General features: G+C 37.7%; 1 protein-coding gene across 2 annotated transcripts in view; it reads left to right on the forward strand.

Moving 5' to 3' along the window:
• The first annotated feature begins 4,805 nt into the window (after positions 1 to 4,805).
• Positions 4,806 to 23,538, forward strand: part of runx3 (RUNX family transcription factor 3) — a 48,964-nt gene continuing 30,231 nt past the window's right edge. Inside the window, exons 1-3 of one of the 2 annotated variants that reach the window (XM_046867697.1) lie at positions 4,806 to 4,969; positions 5,220 to 5,341; positions 23,028 to 23,296. In XM_046867697.1, coding sequence (XP_046723653.1) covers positions 5,287 to 5,341; positions 23,028 to 23,296 — 324 coding nt within the window. In that variant the 5' untranslated portion in view covers positions 4,806 to 4,969; positions 5,220 to 5,286. Of the gene's footprint in view, positions 4,970 to 5,219; positions 5,342 to 21,986; positions 22,157 to 23,027; positions 23,297 to 23,538 lie in introns of those variants that run through there. The other variant, XM_046867707.1, reaches the window with a different exon arrangement.

The raw sequence follows: 23,538 nt of genomic DNA on the forward strand, positions 1-23,538 counted from the left end.
ATTTGCATGTATGCACACTTGTTGAATATCTTTCTGCATTCTGCAGGGAGAAAAAAGAGAAAAAGAAACAATATGTTGATATTATGAAAAAGAAAATGATGCTCCTGATGCTCCCGCTCCATAACATCCACCCCCACCCCGCCCACAGCCCAGTCCTTTATAAACACACAGCATGCGCACACAACGAAAACATGCAGGTGCGTAGAAATGTGTGTGCAGTCATGCTGCATTTAAGCTGATACAGTGCACGAGAGAAAGAGCACACTTCAACATCCTGTCCTATGCAAGCATTTACCCATATGTCTGGCACATACAAAACCTCTGTCTGAACCACAGGAAATCAACAGGGAACAGGGCAATCACACACACGCACTTATGTGCGCACACGCACGCACCACACACACAAATTATCATGCTTATATATATATATATATATATATATATATATATATATATATATATATATATATATATATATTTATATATATATATATATATATATATATATATATATATATATATATATATATATATATATTTATGAATAACTGCATTTGCATGCATGAAAAAAACCCTTGCTAGACAGCTCAATCTTTCAGTTAAAAACAACATTTGTGACAAAGTAAACCTCCTCCAGATTCTCTCAGAGAAGTGCTAGCCTGCTTTTGTTCATTTCACACACAAATGCGAAACTGAGAAATCCCAATCACATGCACACATAGCTGTACAAACATGAGAAAAGGGGAAAAGAAAGCTAAATGAGCAGACTATCAAAAGCACCTCAGGTACGGTGGCTTGTTGGAATAATAACAACAGCAAAAAAACAACAACGTAAATACAGAAAGGGAAAAGAAAAAAAAAGGTTCCCACTGCATGCTCCGTTGTACGTTTGAAGTGTGTTTGCTGGCAGCTTGGAGGTTGGAGGTTGGCGGTGGCGGATGGCTTTTTGGGTTTCTGGCTCAGATCTGGTCTGATCTGGTCTGGTTTTGGGGAAACGTGCACTGGTGAGGGCTGAGGTCGGCCCTGCAGAGAGCTGAAACCAACACGGGTGGAATTTGCATGAGCCAACTTGAATGAAAAGTTAGAAATGGTTAAGGTTAAAGCGAGAGGTGTGGTTAATGTGGTATCTTTTTTTCTATGTGTAAAAATCACACAAAATCATTTGGGCTTATTAGAATTTGATGGAATTTGGTGTTCAATTGCTCGCAGTTTCTTTTTGTCTTTCTACTGTGGTCTTGAGTGTGATGAATGGGTTGAAACTCCTGTATATGTATATGCTACGTATGTAGAAAAGAATGGATGATGTCAGAATTGTACACCATGCCAAGCTCTGATATTCATTCAGTAGCAGGGGTAAAGTTCTCATACCGATCTAGACCCACTGACTCATCAGGGAGGTTTGAAAATTAACCATCAAGGACTAAAAATACTTCATTTGCAAAAGAGCTTTTGATGCTCATTTCATGCACAAGGCCACGAGAATGGAGTTTCTGCAGTCCTGCACAAATTCATATAAGAATGTTTTACTAACATCTTTCTTCTACCCAGTGCCTAAAAACATCTGCAGATCTACTATACTGTATATAAGTATGTATATACATGTATATGTACATATATATTTATAAATCGTTTGAGTTGCTTGCATCTGTAATTTAGAATCTGTTAAATACGTCTGTCACCTAACTTCCTTTATGATTTAATAAAAAAAACAACAACAAAAAAAACCCCCAGCAGGTTAAGTGCTTCGAGCAGAATTATAAAGTGGGACTCGCACATGTCGTGCGAAGGACACATATCGAGTGTGAGAAAGAGGAAGGACGATGGTTTGGGTGCAACTCTGTGGAAAGAGGAGGGGGAATGGTGGTAAACATGTCTAGTTCTCTCTCTCTCTCTCTCTCTCTCTCTCTCTTTTGATCTTTTTCTTTTTCTCTCACTCTGTCTGTGAGATGTTCAATAATGACAAGATGCAAAAAGCTGCAGATGAAAAAAAGATAAAAAAGAATCGCTTTAAATATTTTTTACAAAAATCGATTTAAATTTTACTAGGTCAGTGATACCATTTATTATACCTGTAAAAGCAAGCGGATGCGCTACTTTTTAGATGACTGACAAGCCAATAGTTTGAGAGTGTAACCGCTGAGGCTTAAATAGCACAGGGACCGTCCTGCTTGTGGCCTAATTCTGCTGATGGCGCATAAGAGTGCATCCATTTTGAAACAAAACACTGCATCAAAATAAGCGCTCTCATTACTATATAAAAGCAGTCTAAAGTCAAGAAAAATAAAATACTTCACACAAAAGTCTAAAACGAGACCTTCTGACACATAAAATATATTTAAAGATGTTGTTAAAAATTTGCATTCAAAATGCAATGTTTCAACAAAAAACAAAAAAACTAACAAAAATAACCCCATGCCAAATCATTAGCATAGGGTACATTTAGAACTGTGCAATAAGGAAAATAAGGACACAAAATTAAAGTACTCAAGGCTATAAAACTGCACAGTCCACTCCTCTGTTCTTTTTCAGACACTCTGACAAGGTGCTGATTTAGCCGTTAGCATCATCACCTTTTAACCAAATGTTTTTTACCCAGGCTAAAACGTGTCAAGCGAGGACGGCCACTGAACCTCAGCGTCCCTCGTCCACCCCTTTGCTGCATTCCCTTCTTTATGAGTAGCACATGGGGAAGCCTGCAATTTTTATGCCACAAAATAAGCCCCTGTGCAGCTGTGCTAGCAACCGCATGTGCTAGCCACCGCCCGGCGCAGCTCCACCCGTGGGGCGGAGGGTCACCGGAGTTATATTAAGCTTAAATACAGGGGCTCGATAAACAAGGGCACGAAAAAAATTGTTTCCCTAACCCCAGTGTTGCTTTTGACCATTCTCGATGGCGGTTAGCGAATGACGCTGCTAAGAAACGAACTTGCAAAATATAGAGCAGATGGTGTTTGTCCCAGTCTCAATCGCCACACGAGATTTATACGCTCACAAAACGGCTAAAGCAAACCCCCGACCTGGTCTCATCAAGTGTCAGAATGAACAGACACACAAAAAAGGAAAACTGGAAAAAAATCTGGAGTTTTCATATACCAGGTCAACTTAATCTGAGGTAACAATTCATATGACAACATAATTGCCCACAATTCAATCATAAGGTCTTGTTGATGTCTAATCTATTTTTTATTTATTTTTGTATTTTCCCCCCACAACTTTGGTGATGGATGTTTAAAAGCGTTCCCACAGTAACTTCCTGAGTCATGTTATTTGGACGAGGACATGCATCTGTGCATCATCTGATCTGTCAAAATGATCCAAACGGTAAAAAAAACATTGGTAAGATTCCAAACGAGTTAGGTATGTTTACATGGTGTTTCAGACTGACTGTAATCAGAATACCGGCATTATGTGGTGTCATGGTTGACTCAGCCGGCAGCACCTCATAGAAAATTAGGAGATTTGAGGTGTGTGAGTGAGGCGTGTGTGTGTGTGTGTGTGTGTGTGTGTGTGTGTGTGTCTGAATGTGTGTATGTGCATGAGGTTAAGCCAGGGCACTGCTGATAAGCATTCAAGTCACTCTGTGGCCTCGTCCATCGTCCACATTGGCTGGGAGCTTGTCATTTCCATACCAACACACACACACATTTTTAGGACCATGTCATTTGGCCTGTGCTGCCACCCAACTGACACACAAGTGCTCATTAGTAGGGCAGTGAAGGTGCGAAGTGGTATGTCCAACATTATACAAACATACACACACTCACATGGCTGTAGTCCATTTCATTTTCTTTCTTTCACATTGTACAAGAGCGTACAATGTGTGTTGAGGGTATATATATGTCCTATGAGCTCATGCAACCCACTAGAATGCAACCCGGGATTTTGAAAGAGCTTGCTGGTGTTGCATTTTGTCTTTTAAAAGAATATGTATACTTTCAAGTCAACCACACAATGCAGGAAAGATGTTTAGATTGAAAGTGGTATGATGGAAGTGGGTTGATGTGGCACCAGAGCCCCTGTCCTTGACTCCTAGAACCAGTAGACTAAATGCTGAGCAATACACACACACACCCACACACATCAATACAAGAAAAAATACACTAGAAAAATGCATATTCATACATGACCACAAATTATGTCAAATGACTGTCCAGGCTTGCTGACCAGTGGTTAGACCAAATAGGACTTAGCATGAGAAGAAATAGAATCCCAGACAGACATACAAAAAAAAAAATATACCAAAAAGAAAGAAGAAGTTGGGAAAACTTCTGCAACACTGTTTCATCAAACACTGAAAACAGCTATCATTTTTACTTAAAAAAAAAAAACACTTCATTGTAAATATTCTGGAAAAACTGAGTCATCACAATCAGGTCAAGCAGAGAGAGAGAGTGAGAATGTGAGAGCTTCTAATGAGGCTAGGATTATGATACTATCAAGTGGTAAGTGAGGGTGGAGGGTTGGTTTAGCAGGCCCCAAACCACCAGTGCACATACACACGGCTCACACATGCTCTGCCTCCGCTCTCAGTGCTTATTCTGCTGTTTGCTTGCTCTCAGAGTGCTTCGTTTTCCATCATAGGCACGGTAGATTTCTACCTTTTGCACTTTGGTCTGTTTTTTGTTTTTTTTCCAATTCCAGTCATCAAACACTGTAGGCCAAGATCGAACGGCCTCTGGTGAGGAAGGGGAAATCATTTAAAAGCATCTGATGACCAATCAGACAGAAGGAAACTACAGAGCATCGGTATGATTGTAAAAGAAGGAGGGAATAGGCCTGTGACCTCATGTGACATGTGACCTAGGCTCCACCAATGGAATGGTGGGTTGGGCGAGGAGCAGAATCGCCGCGGGAGCTGTGACCAGATGTGAGACTGTCAGTCCATCACGCCGGCAATTACCACGACAAGAGCGACTCACACCTGAAACTCCAAAACCAGAAACCGACAGCATCTGCCGTCCTGTCACAGGTATGTTGGCCTCAAAATTTTACGTTCGCCTCATTCGTGTCCTGTTTTTTTTTTTCCAATGGTACTTCGTTCCATTTAGGCCACCACTCTGTCTCTCCACACTCGTGCATATGTTGTTCTGTTAGCAAGCTTGTGGCTACAGATTCCTGTGGTGCTCACCAACCCTAAATTCTTGGTTGTGAGCAGCCTATGTGGTCCAAGAAACTCTTTCAACCACCCTTTTTCTTGCATCTCTTGTTACTTTCAATAGGCTGTATCTGCTGAAGTGGTCCAGAGGGCACTGCTGGTGCAAAGTCTGGCCCTTGTGGACATCACACATGGCTTCGAACAGCATCTTTGACTCTTTTAGTAACTACTCGACTTTACTCAGAGGTAGGTCTCTGTAATGTAAATGTTTATTTCAGTATTAGGTGAGACATTTACATCAAAACAGTGTCACAGATCACAAGCAAGCATCGTTCAAACTGAAAGAACTTTGTACATGTTGGTCTAGACCTTGCAGGTGCAACCTTCGTTCAGTCATTATGTCAGAACTAGAGCCTTCAATTGAATTAAAATAAGTAAATAAATGAATAAATAAATATATACATATATATTAATATTTTTATATTAAAGGACAAATAATTATGGCGTGTGCCAAACACTGTCTATCAATCGTGTGTTTTTCAGTGCTGCCATGGTGTAATGGCTTTCCTGCCGCCTGGTGCATTATCTGGTGCACTCTGTATCAGCGCACTTTCGTGTAGACCAACCTTTACTGGAACTCTGAAACCATAAAACAAAACCAGTGTACTTCTCATCCATTTACTCCCTTGAGTGAAGATACACTCTTTGCCTTTTTGTGGTCAGTGGGCCTTCAGGGTGTGTATGTGTGTGTGTTTGTGTGTGTGTGTATTGCCATCTACTCCATTCTTTGAGAAGCAATGGCTTTTTAGTGCAAAATATAATGGATCCAGTGTCACGTGTGGCATGTTACTAGCTAATAGGTTTTTTTTTGCACTGTGACCTTCGTACCTGACGATAAATGACCGATCATTTTTATTGTAAAATACAGTTGTTCTGTGGCACTACGATCAGTTTTCGCTTTTGGACTACAGAATAGTCTGACGAGACGATTCAATAAACGAAGGCAGACAAATTAAATTCATGAATTGGCAGCACTGAAATTCTATCAGCAGTAAGTTACTGGGAAAATAATTTAGAGCAGAACTTCGTTTGTGGTCTCTTCCTAAATACCTTTCGAGTTACTACTTGAATTTAGAGATTTCGTTGTTTTTTCTTTTTAATTCGTACCTCATTTTTGTAACTCATTTTGTTTTATTAGGTAGTTAAATTTCATTGTGTCATTAAACAGAAGCCTGATGTCATTCTCGCATGTGGTGGTAGCTGATTGAAAAATGTAATTAATAGATAACAATGTTTACATCTGTAACCAGCTGATAAACTGACATTAATCTTATTCAGAATGAGCCTGTTTCTTCTTGGTTAATTTTTGAGCTGGGGGAAAAAAAAAAAACTTTTTAGTAATAAAAAAATATAGAAATTAAGGGAGGTCAAAAAAAGAAAAATAGAGAAGAGAGAGGGAGAAAAGTAAAAAAAAAAATTCCCCACTTGACTTGGCTTGCACCAGTTAATAAGAGACAGATACGGGACCAACCCTAAATTGTTTGCAGAGTGTTTTTTTGCGGAGCTTCCAAGTACTTACCCACTCACACACTCTGTTTCTAACACACACATACACACATACACACTTACACAGACAGTGGTTTACATAAAAACGTATGTGATTGGATGAGTGACAGTAATATGCGTTCGCTGGAGCCGGTTCAAAATATTTCATCTCATTCTTTCTCTGTCCCTGTCCTCTTCTCCATCTGCCTTATTATTATCAGCTGAATTGTCATTGTGAGATCTTTTGTTTTTTTTCCAAGGCTGACATTTCAGTGTGTAATGTGTGCGTGGAGAATGTAAAACTGGCAGGCGGAATGAGGAACTTAAATGCCCACTATAATCACTATTGGAAATCATTAGCGCGAGTACAATATCCTTTTTCAATTGCTCGGTCGTGAAAATTAAACCAGGGAAAGCATTTGATGGAGAAGCCAAGAGGCCAATAAAACACTTTTTCTTTTTTATATATAAATTAGTTCATGGAAGGAACAAATCCCTCAGGGGTTTGACAGTTTCTTTCACTAAAGTAAAAGACTAGTCTTTGAAACGGACATATATTCTGTAGTTATTTGAGGACAAGATTTTGTAACACAAAAACCATGATGATGCGTCACATAAATAAATCTGCAAATGTACAACTATTTCAAAAGCATGACTAAATTGCACTGGCATGTCTTTATGCAGAACAATTTTTATTGTAGCAAACTTTATACACTATTCAAGAACGTTGCAGCTTTTAAACAGCTTCTTAAATGCTGAACCATTCGTCTATAAATTATTCAGTAGTTACAGCAAAATAGTAAATACGTGATTACTTTATTTTACTATACTAACCCATACTGTTCATATGCCACTAAACACATCGTGAACTTACATTCTCACACTTGAGTAATTAAAAAAATAATTGCATGCCACTGAATGGAGCGAAACGAATAATTTTCCTCTCAAAGCAGAAAAAAAAACCAATACAAACAAAACAAACAAAAAACTTAACAATCTTGTGGGATCTTTTCCGTTATCTAGATTTCTACCAGTCTTCCATCTTATAATCGACATATCTCAAAACTCACATTTTCTCAGGTATACGTTTTCATTTATAATAATGGAAGGAGAGAATAGAGAACCGTTAAGTCGGTATGAATCAGATTTCAGTAATGAAAATCATATTTATATTTGGAAATGTGGGTTTTAAATTCAATTATGAAATGAAACTATCTGTAATTTATTTATATATATATATATATATATATATATATATATATATATATATATATATATACATTTAAAATCTTTATATACAGTCACTTTTATGTAAAATGATTCTAGAATTATTGCCAGCCAGTGCGTGTATAAATTCTGGTGTTTGAAAGAATTTATAATGTATTTTTGACATAAAACATGATTTCTAAATGATTATACTGATTTTAAACAACATTTAACATAACAAAATTAGGATATTCTGCAAATTTCACATATGATATTAATGTTAACAACCCCATATAATAAACTGAGCATCACCTAATGGTTTCTACCACTACAAATAGTTTCACGAATAAGCGCAAATACTTTCTACCACTACAAACAGAAACGTTTGACGGCGGACAAAAAGAGCCACAAGTGAACACAAGCGTTAGTCAGAAACAGTGAGACGTGCTGCATACATGAGTCACAATGCAGACAACGTTTGTCATATTAAGAGTGATCAAATCATGGTTGTGATTAAAAATAATAATGAATTAAACAATTATCTACTCAGGCTACAATGCTGATGCTTTAGTGTTGATCACTATTGCAAATAAAGTTGCAAATGGTAGATGGTTTGATTTATGCTGTTACATGTGAGAATGTAATAACCTTATACAATGCGATGTGTGTGTCTGTGCTAGTTAAACATCCTGGATGATATTTAGATGTTTGCAGAGGGAAAAAAAATGCCCTATTCCAGATTAAGATTTGCAATGAACACAGCATATAAATAATGTGTGCTATTATATAATACTTGAAATAAACATATCTGCTTATTTGTCATCCATGTGAATGTATAAAGAGGAACACAGAGTGTGTGTGAGCTACTTGCGGAGCAGCAGGTAGGAATATAAATACACGTTGATATGTTCACATGTGTGTGTGTTTTAACGTGCTAATCTGATGCAGACTCTGTTTGCTTCTGTTGCTCACCAGTAACCACAATGAGGTCACACCTGCTGCTCTGGAACTGCAGTTTATTAATGCTACACACACAAGCACACACACACACACACACACACACACACACACACACACACAGAGACAGAGACAGAGACAGAGTGAGAAAGACAGAGAGACAGATAAACCAGGATGCTGCTTTGTAAAACTAAGCTACAGTATGGCTGACAAGTCTCTAACAGTAACGGCGTGTACCCCAGTTTGAGAGCCTCTAGCGGTTACATGCTCAAAACGTCGTTTTATATTGCCACATTCCTCATTAAATCATCAATTAATTACTCTGAGATTTAACGTGACAAGAATTGGTAGCTCAAGTCACAGATGTCTCAATTTATATGTATTTCAATGGAGCTGACGAATTGGGGTCTGCACGATTGAATGACTTTATAAGAGGATGGAAAGGTTTTATGACTCAGGCTGTTCAGGCTCTTTGGGTGCAAGAATGGATGTTTTTTTTTGTCAATGAGAATGACCATAGCATGAGTTCAACAAGCGATACAAAATCGAATGAGTCAAACCGGTCAAACAATTCATTTTTGAATCTATGAAGACACTGTGGTGCTATTGAGTTCTTACTACGGTCAGTATTTACAAATATACACAAGCTGACTGGAGTAAAATGTATAATGAATATAAAATATTAGGGTGAAGTTAGAAGTTGTATCAGTCCTATAAATTTTTTTCTTCAATAGTTCAACAGTTATTGCCAAGTTTTTAAAGCTAAGAACCATTATCACAATGCATACTGAAAGGGAACACGTCAAAAAGCTGGCGTGGCTGTTTGCCTGTACTGGAAGCAGTTCACCCACTGTAAATCTACACTGGCTTCAGTTTATTAATCTCATAAACACATGGTTCGTGCTCCTCTAAATTGACGCATCGGTTTGCTGGATTGGATTCAAAGGCTTTCCTTTGCTCCTTTCCTTGCCCCAGAAACATCAAGAGGCGAGATGTTTAACTGTAAATTAAGAGTTCTTCGATATTGCACCAAAAGGGAACTAATAAAAAACGCATGAGAGTGACGGCGGAGGGTCCCGCTCCTGCGTCTCATTTGGTTCAATAGCGTTGCGATTTAAAAAGCACTGCGCTGGCCCATGGTGACGGACGATCTGGAGATGATTAGCAATTGTAAACGTTTGGAGAGTGGGGGCGTATTTACTGGGCCCGGGCTGTTTGCTCGTTTTCAAGTTCTGCTCGAGTTTCAAACCAGAGAAACGTTTATCATTTAAGAGCTACTTATTAAGATAAAGGAGCTGGTGGGCGATGGCGAGACGAGTCTTGAGCGTCTCTGGAAGGAGACTCAGGAAAAAGAGACGTAAAACATTGTGTCTAGAAACACATGTCTGTGTAGCTCAGCATGATTTATACAACTTGTTTCGTATTGATGTTGCTGTGAGGTATACTACTGAAAAATGACCAAAGGTTCAAATTCTTACTTCTTTGAATGACATTATCAAGACTATGAGATTCTATATTATCTAACTAATTATTATAAAGCTAGCTGCATAAGCTAAGATGTGAGGTCACTGAATGATTTAGAACAGATCTAGGAGCACAAATACTTTATAAGTGTATTATATCCTTTATATTATTATTATTATCTTTACTAAACATTAATAGCTTAACACAGATTCACAGATAATCTGCTGATAGTATCATACTGTACATGCTAGATTAGCTAGCGACCGCACAGGGAGAAAATACAATACTTGGAAAATGGCCAATATCAAAGCTTTAATGATTTTTTTTAGTGATTCGTGGGTGGTGTGCTCAATAAAAGTGAAAAGAAAAGAAGTTCAACAAAAATGCCAGAAAGTTAATTTAAAGGTTTGCTGCCTGTTAGACACATCATCTGCTGATTTTTTCAATAACAAAGGAACTTTAAAGGCGAAGGCTAAATACTTTACCACAATTAGTTAAACACAAACACTTTCATCATAAAGCACAGAAAACAACTCGTGTGTAATCATTATAAATGTTATTACTGCTTTGCTGAAAGACACAAATGACTAAATCTGTTGTGACACAATGACGGAAATGTTGTAGATTTATGGTGTCTAGACCAGTCGTTTCAGAAAAAAAGTACTTCCCTGGCCTGGAATGTTTGCTGAAAAACTAAACCAAGGACATTCGAACTATACAACTGTGTCCCAAATTTAAAATCAAACACATATAAATCCAACCGGGATCAGGTTTTGGACATCATGATAAGTCTTTATTTGCTGAAAGAGGCAGTTAAATAGTTTCTGTGAACAATCACGTAGAGGTTCCTGGCATTAATTAAAGCCATACGCTGCTGGTAGTGAGTCCTGAGTGGCCTCACTGGCTATGTTTCATATTTAGATAAACACTTTTTTGATCAGTGTGTGTGCCATTGCTTTGGCTTTAAGCGAAAAAAACAGATTACACCAAACGAATGCAACACAGTAGCCACAACAAAAACTGCAAAAGGACACACACACACACACACACACACACACACACACACACACACACACACACAATATTCATGTGTGTTTTTCTGCAACTTCAGCTAAATATTAGTAATAAACAACTTGTTATGAGCAGACTGACATAAAAGCGATGCGCAAATAACGACTAAAATTGAGTCTCTCAACCGTTATTTGGAAAGAGATGAAAGAACACTGCCAGCTAAAACATGGTTTATAGATTGTAATTATACAATAATACAATAATTATAGATTATTATTGGTCATGTTTCGGACGCAAACTCAGTAAGCATTACTTTTTCTATTAGTTTATTCAGTAAATTTTGCCACAAATAAATCCTACACTTTTGGTGTGAGATTAACTTTATAGAAAAGTTTATAGAAAAAATATACTGTATACTGTACTATACTCATACATACTGTACTACTGTACTAGTACTATATACTGTATTACATTCATAATTGCTTTTTCATACAAAACAACATACTAAACTTTATACTACAACATCCTAAACTCATTCTAAACCTTTTAACGTTTAACTGTCGGTAAAGGTTACTTGCTTAATGTTTTGGACTTTGGCAATAGGTTTAGTTGCATCACATTGCTTCTAAGTAAAGAAATTTAATTTTAGGGATGTTATGCAATGACTGTCCCGTTGTTGGACAATACTACATTATGTCACATGTCTCATGATCCATACTAATCAGAAGAAACAACAGCAAAGTCATATTAATAAGATCTATGAAAATGCACTCTGCATGCTAAGAGAGTGTCACCATTCAATCATTGACATTTAGCCGTGTTAAACGGCAGGCTAATCAATTAATACATTTTGGATGCAGATTATTTTTCAAACAGCTCTGTTTTGTAGACGTGTTTTCACAGAAACAGGGTGTGCATATGAGAAACTGAGAAAAGCAGATCCGTTAGCCTTATTCTAACCACACCTTTAGCACCTGCAAGAACAATAAATGCTTATCACAAAAAATAATGTCGTGTTTTTCATTAGCTGCACATAACTCAAACAAAGAGAAAAAAAGAAACATTTCCAGATGATTACAGATCATCCAGATCATTACAGCGTTTCAATATGTGAAGCGATAAGTGGATGACAGTGTGTCTGACAACATCATGTTGATTGAGTGGAAAAATCAGAAAGATTGTACAGTGTCGAGTCTCAACGCCTCTCCATACTCAAACTCCAGATTACTCTACTTTACCTAGAATATTTTGTGCTCAGCAAACAAAAGTGTAAGCCTGAGCAATTAGAAATGGTTCATTAACATGAGTAAGTAATACAGATATTCAGTTCCAATGACATTGTTTTTCCCCCTGATATTCCAGTTGGCAAAACTCGACGTTAATCACCAAAACCAAAGCACCACCTTATTCAGTGTATTTGGTAGTTCAGTTGACATTATGTAACCCTTTGTGTCAGCCTGGGTTATGAAACTATGGTTATAGCTGACCAGTTCTCTTATTTGAAGGATTCCCCCTTACACGTTCACACACTCACACATACACACACTTAAATTGGTTGTCTTCTTTCTTCTCACTCAACAGACTTCCGCAGTCTTGACTGAGGTCGGCCTGTCTGTGCCAGTTCTCACGCCACTCTTAAGACACAGACACAGACACAGACACACACACACACACACACACAAAGCACGTGAGGAGTCACAAACAATGACCATTTACTGCTGATTACTCGAGTCTCTTGATTCAGCACTTTCAATCTCTATGGATATTCCTGAGCACCAGCAGCTGACCACAGCATCACATCCTCCTGGATATTCCACTGCACAATTTACAATAAACAACCAAAAATAAAACTATGCCAAAATCTGTAATATTTTATATGCTAAGTAGTGATTTTTATAAAAAAAAAAAATAATGAATGAAAATAAATGAGATACAGAAGGCAAGGTTTGTGTGATGGGTTAGCAATGGGTCCCTGGATATCTGGGGATTTGAACTTAAACCTTATGATTGCTACTAAATCATCATCCGCTGAATTATCACTGCTTCAATATCATTACGGTGAATTGTAATGACCTCAAGGTTACTTAAAGATCTAGAAAACCTGAAATATTCATTTAAATCTCATACGACCTAATTAACTGTAATACTACATGAGCGACATTGTTCACACAGAAAGTGTGATTTGTTTTTTAATTAAAAACAAAACATATGTTAGCATGGGTTCAGGCTAGTGTGTGTGTGTGTGTGTGTGTGTGTGTGTGTCTGTGTGTCTGTGTGTGCTCGGTTTGTGGGAAGGCGGCCAAAATGATCTATCGCCAACATGGAAATCTTGTCATGCGGTATGCTTTCCAGACGGGCAAAACACCCACAGTTCAGAATATATTTAGCATACAAATAACAGCATCAAAATCTTAAATGTATATTGCTCCTGTAACAGCAGGCTCTGAGTTCCTCCTTTGTCCTGCCTAGTTTTTATTTCCTTTTTTGTCAAGTTTCTCTCCCCAATGAAGAAAAAAACGCTTACAAATCACAAACTCATCACAAATGATGACAAAACTAAATTTGACTAGTCGGCCTGAGTCGTGGACTGAAATCAGCTTTAAAAATCACATGCAAATGTGAAAAATCCAATTTCCTGTGCCAGACTCTAAATATCACCTCCAACTGCCTGATTGTCAAAAGTGATTCCGCAAAGCTTCTTTTGCTGCTAAAGTCTCTTTCTGCTAAATATATTTCCTCCTAGTTTTACTGAATAAAACAATAAAAAAATAAAACTTCCTCGTGACTGGAGGAGAAACTGGAGAGAGATAAAATGGAAAACGTGTAAGCGTTAGAGATTTCTATAAGATAGTGCTGAAAAGATTTTACTTCAACATTAGGGCATACTTTTTGGAACAAGAAATTTGTATCATAAGTGCCATTTATGACTTACTGATAGGAAGTCAAACATGGCAGATGGTTAGTGCTGATGTCATGGATTTCTCGTTGTCTTTAGCTTTGATCAGCTCAGTGACACAGACTGTGTTAATTAGCTGATTAAATCTGATGGCTAGAATCATGAAGTTCTTTTTGCAGCAGCAGCACTGGTGAAATAAGTTTACACTTACCGTCAAGAAGGACCAAACAGTGCATTTAGAAGAAATGAGAGAGAGAGAGAGAGAGAGAGAGAGAGAGAGAGAGAGAGAGAGAGATAGAGAGATAGAGAGAGAGAGATTCTTAAGCTGAAGATTAGGGAAAGGTAGGCGATTGGAAAGCATAAAAAATATATTAATAAGTATATTTTAATAATAAAATGAATGTCAGACTCAGTGATCTGGCATGCCAATATTATTAATGAACTTATTAACAAATGAACTACATGATTAAATTATCCATGAACAAAACTTTCCTTTAATCAAAACTGATTCTGCACATGAATTTATTTGTAAGTCTATACTATTTGACCCAACACTCTTTCATGTCTTTCAACCCATTGCATGTACAACACACAAGCATTACCTTTCAAGAACCTAACAGCCACTAACTTTTCAAAGAACCCTTAAAGAACCATTTTAATTTCATTGCTGATACTGCAGAGGCCTGCAAGATGCAAATGAGCCCATTCTATTTAACCACACGTTGTGATCTCTCAGAGTTTCGAGACATGTTTTTTTTTGGGTGTTTTGATAAGTCGTTATGTTGATGCGATAAAAATAAACTGGTCAAATTAATGCAGATCTTTAACAGACAAACCTTCAGTATGTTTAAATACACAAACCAATGCTGTAGTACTCTAATCTCAGTATGCTACATAGAAACATATTTTGTGTGGACTGTGAAAAGCAATTATGTTTTTAGTACCAAAAAGAAAATCTGCATTAACCACTTACCCTGTCAACTCTACACATAAACAATAATAACTTTACAATCCATTACTCTGTATTCTGCAATTATAATTGATTTTTAATATCCATCATCGCTATCGGACATCCACCCATCATGCAGATCACGCAAAACAGTCTCACGCTTTCTATGGAAAAAGGTCTCGAGTCTTTCTTTATGACTGCATTCAAGTGATAATGAATTAAATTTAACTTTGCTTGTTCAAAATGTGTAAAAATGAAAAGCCTCTGCTAAAGACACCCCTGGGCCTGAAGCACTGCGGTTTGAATTGTCATGAGCGAGCATGTTGCGAATGTATACAATCGTTCGTTAAGCCTCAGAGAGAATCAGCACAGATGAAGTTGTTTTTGAGATGAACACAGAGCTGCACTCTGTGCGTGTCTGCCAGCTTCTCTCCGTCTGCCTGTCTCTCCCTCTCTCTCTGAGTTCCGGCCATGATGGGAGACCACCACACACGAGCACAAAGGGGCATTGTATTCTGGGGGGAAAATGTGGTTAGCAGACGGCGCTAGACGGCCCCAGCGGTTGCTGGCAGGCAAGCGCACTTCCTAGTGTTGACTCCGCATGAACACTCATTTTGGGAAAGCCCTGAGATATGGCAGCTGTGGTGGCATGCTTTTACGTGGACTATTTTGGGAGCTGGCTGGTTGGGGTGGAGTGGGTGTGCATCCCTCTCTGATTCTCTCTCTCGCTGGAAAGGGGCTTTACTTCTCAGCATTTGAAATCTGTTTAAGCAGCTTCTATGGCAAGAAGGATAAAGTGGAATCTACTGTGCGCATGTATGTGTTTAAGCTTGTTTATGAGGATGTTTATTTCGCCTTCACTCAATCGGAATGGTTGCACATATGTATTTAATATCCCATGGAACATAATAATGCATATTTAAAATAATTGTATGATTAAAAGAATTAAGCATTAAATTAGCCAGAAGTGTCTAAATAATAAAAAGAAATGGAAACATATTTCCTTTTAGAGGACATATAAATTTGTATGAGTCTGTGTGGCCTAATATTTTAAGCACAAGCACACTGATTGACAATAATTCAAGCCTTCTATGATACCACCTGAGAAGAAATGTTTATATTCTACACATTAAAAAAAGACAACTTGGCTTGCTTAAGTAGGTTTCTCAGATAATTTAAGCATAAAAGCTTTGTGGGAAAGATGAACAACTTTCTCAAGCCGTGCCCACGATTAACCCCACCCACTTTACAAAGAAAGAAACTTTGTTGTAGCGCAGGAAGATGTTGGAACATCAACAATTATTCATCGTGGTACTGATTGCGACCACAAGACCAACATTAACCCAATTGTGGAACCCAAACACCACATATGAATGAGTAAAATAGAAGATGGTATGAGTGGGAGAATTGGCATTGATATCATCAACATGTATGAGCAGAGAAAACACAGAAGCGTCGTAGGATGGTGTGGTCGTGTGCTGACATCATAAACATGCGCCACAGTTAGGGGTTCTGACCTCATAAAACAGGGCGAACCACTTACACGGATAGAGAGATAACTCGAGAGACAGCCTCGCTGGTTTTTAGGTTTCTCCACACCACAGAAGCTAAAGGACAAGAAAGACATCTTTTCTGCAGTTTAATACTAACTAGTTGCCTAGGGGGAAAGTAGGGACAACTTGTAACTTTTTATATGACTTGGCCTGGGAAACTGCAATTGTGAGATTGTGCTACGTTGAGTCATCGTTATTATTTATGTTATTGCTAGCTTCAGAGCCAAAATGGTATCAACCCATGTAATGAGATACATATATTAGTCAAAATACACACAACTTGGGACTTTTCTGAGAGAAAGAATTGAGAGAGTCAGGAGAGTGGGAAAGAGAAACAAAGAAGAAAGGGAGAGAAAAACAAAGAGACACGGCCTGTATGTTGTGGCCGGGAGAGTGGGAGGAGGGGATGTTACTGTCATTTTGGCAACACCGACACACATATTGCAGCCATTACCACAGTGGAAAAAATGTTTTTTGCAACTTGCAATTACTACAGATTGCAGAACGGCCTCGTAGCATAAGAGGCGCTTAGAAGAATGAAACAAAAATGTGTACTATATTGTTTGCTCACATGAATCGTAAAATATGATCTGCAACGTTAACGTGCAAAATTATAATTTCTTCATTATTACTTGTTATTCACATTATATAAGGGTTAGAAGATCTGTGATACATAAATGGTGGTAAAAATTAAGTAATAGGCAACATAAATAGAAATTGCCCATTGTCTCAGCTCATGAGCAGCCCCCTCTAGAGGCCAGGTGATGTTTACCTTATTATACCCTTTGGTGAAAGAGCAAAAGGGCATTTAGGTACTGATACAACATTTGACTATGACATATAATACAGCAATCTAGGTTTAGCTACTTATGCTAAACATTTTCAGGTTTTAACTGCTATCAAATGACTGTGAAACACAATATATTCCAAAAGTAAAAAGGTTTTCAGAAATGTAATACACAGAGTGGCTTTTTAATTCTTTGACTTCAAGTCAAATCGAGTTTTTAAGAACATTTACTGGTCACAAGTAAAACACAAGATGCATGAAAGTCCCAGTACAAAGCATGCTATAATTTTTTACTCTGCATCAGCAAATGCATGCTGTATTGACTAAACATAAAGAGTGCATGCTTGGAAAATCCAGCAACACAATCAGCATCAGTCAGATTTTGTATACATTAAATATGTATTTTATCAGTGTTTATTCTACATCTTTCACCACAATCCCATTATGCTGTAATATGTCTTCTAGGAAAACACAGCCTAAAGCTTTTGCCAACTCTTTAATAAAGGCAGAAACCTCCTTTAACACTATGTGTGTGATAATGATGATAACAGGATATCAAAGATAAGCAGATTGCAGAGTAGAAATTAAATAAGTGTATTAAACATATGCTATAGGCAAATGCCTAAATTCATCATTCCATTTAACTTACTTAAGGGCCCAAATGTGATTTAAATGCATCTGATGATAATGTGGGTTGGCTGCAACTGGCTAACTCTCGAACTCTTTATTTCTCTCTCACTCTTTCTGTCTGTCTTGCTGCCTGTTTGTTTGCATGCTGGCTCGGGGCAGAAGCCCACTGGCCTGAAACTCGACTAGACACTTTTTACGGAAGGAATGCACTCTGTGGCTTCAAGGCTCCCTCTCTCTCTGTAATTTGCAAATGCAAAGAACCGTGCAGCCGCCCACGGCTGGCAAAGATGAAAAATCAACCAACTTGTGGTGGTTATTGCCCCTGTGTTCTGCTTCGGTCAGTGTTTTCTAATTGTGTTCTTTTAGTCATTCCTTTAGTGTTTGCCCTGCAGAAGAGCTTTACATAAAGGCACGGTTTGATAAAAATATGCTGAGGAACAGCACTCATGCGGAGCACTCCTTCATTGAAAATGCATAAAATAAGCAGCCTGATGGCATAATGTTAGTAACAGGTATTACCAAAGTTACTATTGTGTTATAAACAACATTCCTGTCAGGTAATTTACCAAAGAAGCAGGAGCAAAATCACTCAGTGGCAGTGGTAGAAAAGGCACACAATACACCCACCTACACGACCGCGCGCACACACACACACACACACACACACACACACACACACACAACCAGTTAAATCTGAAAGTTGAGATTTTATATATATATATATATATATATATATATATATATATATATATATATATATATATATATATGTATATGTATAGAGAGAGAGAGAGAGAGAGAGAGAGAGAGATAGATAGATAGATAGATAGATAGATAGATAGATAGATAGATAGATAGATAGATAGATAGATAGATAGATCACTGATAAACAATTTAGTGCATGTTAAATGTAGTGCCTCACGTTTCCAAATGAAAGACAAACTGCTCCCTGCGCACGTTTTTTTCTTTTTTTTTAGGTGCAAGGTTTTACTTGCACTCTGACTGCAACACATGCATCATTTCATTGACACCCGCTTTATTGAAAATGCATGAACCGAACATCCTGATGAACAAATGCATTTTTAAAATCCTCATATAAAGCCCTGTGACATCTCGCATGGACCGAAAGCCCTCAATAATCAGATCATGATGAGGCTGCATCTGTCTTGCCATCGCCGCTGATTAAAGCCGAATGAGCTGCAGTCTGATAGCGGGCTTCTTTGAGCTTACCGCGGAACAAGCGCTTCTCTTTGAACTCGTGAATGCCGGTGGTCCATTTGTAACGAGTCACGTCGTTTTTCATCACGTTATTACTCCGCCGCCGCGCACTACCCGAATTTAAGACACGCCTGCTTTAAGGAGGAGGATTTGGAAAAGTACACGCGGTATTAGATGTCCGCTACACGGGAGCTTTAGAAACCGTAGAAAGTGCGCGGTGAAGAGGCTGCAGAGGTTCGGGTGACAGCAGCGCGGTTAAACGTGTTAATAATGAACAGATGCCACGCGAGGGGGACGCGCCGCTGCTGCTGTACTGCCAGTGGATCACTCGGGCCATCTAACACACCCTGATTTGTATTTATTGTTTACAAATAAACCTGAGATATTGACCTGTATGCTTCAAAAGCTTGTGTGGTCAATCTTCTCTTTTAGTGTACAATTTGGTCTGAAGTTGTATTTTAACATCTGACCAATTAATATTGAACCTGGGTTAAATTGTCCCTTAAAGGACACTTGTCTTTTGACCCAGTATCGTGCAATTTGCATTAAATCCGACCCGACAAATGAGGAAATTAACATAATTAAAAATAGTAATAATGAAATAATAAAAATAATAATAATAATAACTAAAAAAATTATCCGATCAACAAAAACATCATATTTTATAAAATGGTTTAGGATTCAACTGTAACAGTGCACATTTTATCCACAGTTTATCCAATGTAAGTGAATTTGTTGGCGAAGGGCAGCTAGGTTTTTTCTTCAAAAACACGCATTAATTTCATGGACAGAATGGAATGGATAAAATGGACAGAGATGATAAATGTTTTAAAGTATATTTCCAATCCCAATCCCAAGGTCAGGTATATCAGGTGAGCCAAACTAAAACAGTGCAGGGCTCAGAAACACTACTTCATAATTATCCGCATAATACGTTCATTTGTGTTCTTATTTCAGAACGATTTTATGAACCGATGGATTCTTATTTAATTATTTTCTGCTGATAAACAGCCTGTAAAAAACTGGCGTTCGACTTTTTAATCTTTAAGCTTTTACACACAGAAATCGAAAAAAAATGAGAATATATATTTGCACACATTTATTGCACACATCAGCTAGAAATGTAAACAAAATTACTTTCGTTTCATGAAATTATATTAATGACGGGATACACCAAAAAAAGAAAAAAGAAATCGTTTGGATATTGCAAAGAAGTATTACAAAGAAAAAAAAACGACATTAACAAATTACACAGTTATTATTAAAAATATTGCATTAAATCGGATGTGATGCATGTGCTTAGTTTTTTGTAATAATAACGTTTGTCTGGTAGTGATAATTTGGTTGGTTGTATGAGATATCATAGATGACAATAATAGGATAATAATAATAATAATAATAATAATAATAATAATAATAATAATAATAACCCAAAAAATATTTAAGACAGTAAAGTAGAAAGTAGAATTCTGACATATGTATACTATTATTATTATTATTATTATTATTATTGCATTTATATTGCTTGCTTTCAGAATTTTTTATTGTGACCTACGAAGGTCCTTTACTGTGCACTAGTTCGTATTAACAGACTGTTTCGATATTTATTAGAAATGTAAATGTATACAATTAAAAGAAGTGCCCTAACTGTACTGTCCTACTAGCAAGTATAATAGAATAAAAAAGATAACTGAGTTCACAGCATGATTTTGACATTTTGACTACTGTTTAGTTCGCTAGTATGCGGTTTTGTACGCAGTCTGAATCAATTTCTCTGTCTCTAAACCTCAGGCTCATTTTAAACAGCAAACGCGCCTACTAGCGGTGACATTCTGATGGGAGGAAAGGGTGTGGTGCGTCCTTCACCATTCCCTATAACAGCGTTCAATAACGCATGTAGACTGTAACACGCATAATCACTTGTAATTATTGTCCTGTAAGAACTCTAAAATTGATGTACTCCAAGCTGTCAACCATAGATTATGAAACATATACATTTTTATTATTATCATTATATTTTTCTTCGTTTTAAAAACTGAAATAATAAAATTCTTGCTTTTTTTTTAAAAAGCATGCAATGTATATACAATACTCATGACTTATAAGGAATTTATAAAATGTTACATGTGCAATGCATTATCATTATCATAATTGTTATTATTGTTATTATAGTGGTCTTGTTGATGGAATTTCTCATATTATCTGGATATTTGTATTATTAATATTAAACTATTCATTTTAAAACTATAGTAGTAACAGTACTAAGCCAGTTTATTTTCTGCACATTGTCATAATTCTTTGAGTCAAATATAGTTTTTTTTTTTCCAATTATTAATTTAAAATAAAATTTTATAAGCATTTACCCAATCTGCAAGAATAATACCCACTGGCATTCAGAGAGCTTTGATGATGCCCGTCACTATTGCCAGTGTGTTTATGTTCTTCCAATTAGTAAACGCAAACTGTGTTTTAATAATAAAAATGTTTACTTTAGTTTGCTTAGTATTAGTATTAGTATTCCAAAAATCTAACTGAAATTACTTCGATCTCGGGACACGGATTTACACTGTGACGCCAGCGCACGTGATTTTTTTTTAACAGGTAAAATGTATCTCCTGAGTAACAGAGCTCAGAAATGTACTGCTAATAAAACTATTTAATGAATGTGAGAGATGAGCCTAAGCTCTCAGCTCCAGTGCGTTCGGAAGGACCTGCGTCCTGACTGGAGCCTTCAACCCAGACAGTGCTTTCGCTTTTGCGCCGCGTGATTCTCATTGGTTGAGAGTAAACCACGCCCAAAAATCTCGTTGGTGGATCACTCGGAGCTCGGAAACTTCTAAAATGAGTTGAGTAAACACTGGCGTGTGTAGAGCAGATTCAGCCTGGAGATCGGTGAGCGCACATCGAAGACTCCAACCAACAAATACTTGATGGCGACAAGGATCACAAAGACACAGAGAGGATCTGATCAGCATTAAAAAAAATAATAATTCGAGGGACTTTATGCTTTCTTGATTTTCTTTTCTGGAATACACACGGGGCTTTTTTTATTTGAAAATTGGGGATCTGCAGTCCACCGTTAATAGAAGAAATACAGCCCGTGCGTTTCTGATGGACGGAGACGCGAACTCTACGATAGAGCAAGTAGTGTTTTGAGCGCACTGGGGCAGTGAATAAATAAAATAGAAAGTGCATGAATTTAGACAAGTTATAGACTCCTTAGAATCAAAGAAGACTTTTTTTTTATTGGTTTCTGTTTAATGAAAAAAAAAACAACAACCAGGAGTTAGTCCGTGACGGCTGACTTCTGAGTGATTTGCATCTGGCACTAAACCGCTGCGCAGAAGAGCAGAGTTTTATTTGCGGTTTCTTGCTCTTGCTTTTTTATATACGTTTTTTTTTTTTTTTTTGCTCAGTCAGTGGGAAATGCGATTCGCATGCTGCATCTAACGCTGCCAATCTTCTCGAACAACAACAACGACGAAAAAAAAATACGATAAACATTTTAACCACAACTTATTTTCTTGCATCAGATTTGCGTCTGGACTTGACTTTTTTTTCATCGGCCGCGCGCACAAATAAACAAGCGTTAGGGTTTATTATTGCTGTATTTTTTTATTTTTTTTTACCTTTTATTGTTATTTATTTATATTTTATTTTTTACTTGACCCCTTGACCACTTAAACTCCACGGTTTCGTGATGCATATACCTGTAGACCCGACCACGACCAGAAGATTCACGCCGCCCTCCACGTCGTTTTCTTGCGGGAAGCTCGGCGGCGGCGGTGACGGCAGCACCGGCGTCGCGAGCGCCATGAGTGCGACGGGTAATATGAGGTCGCGGCACGCAACGGACCCGCGAACGGTGGTGGACGTCCTCGCGGACCACGCAGGAGAGCTCGTGCGCACCGACAGCCCCAACTTTCTGTGCTCCGTTCTCCCTTCACACTGGCGCTGCAACAAAACTCTTCCAGTGGCCTTCAAGGTAAACTGTCTTTCTTAACGTCTCTACTTCGTTTCACTGTGTACTGCACTGTATATCGTTGAAATGACAATCATGCCTATTTCAATTGACTTGACTTTTAATAAGAACACCGTAAGTCGAGAAGTAACATGGACGTTTTGTTGAGTTTTGTTTATATCCATTCACTCACCTATGTGCAGCTCAGTAGTATTTTTAGGGTTTGTTTATCTCTGTTTTGCTCAACCCTTTACAGTTTGTGCATT

Source organism: Silurus meridionalis, chromosome 2, assembly GCF_014805685.1.
Source record: "Silurus meridionalis isolate SWU-2019-XX chromosome 2, ASM1480568v1, whole genome shotgun sequence".
Classification (NCBI taxonomy): Eukaryota; Metazoa; Chordata; class Actinopteri; order Siluriformes; family Siluridae; genus Silurus; species Silurus meridionalis.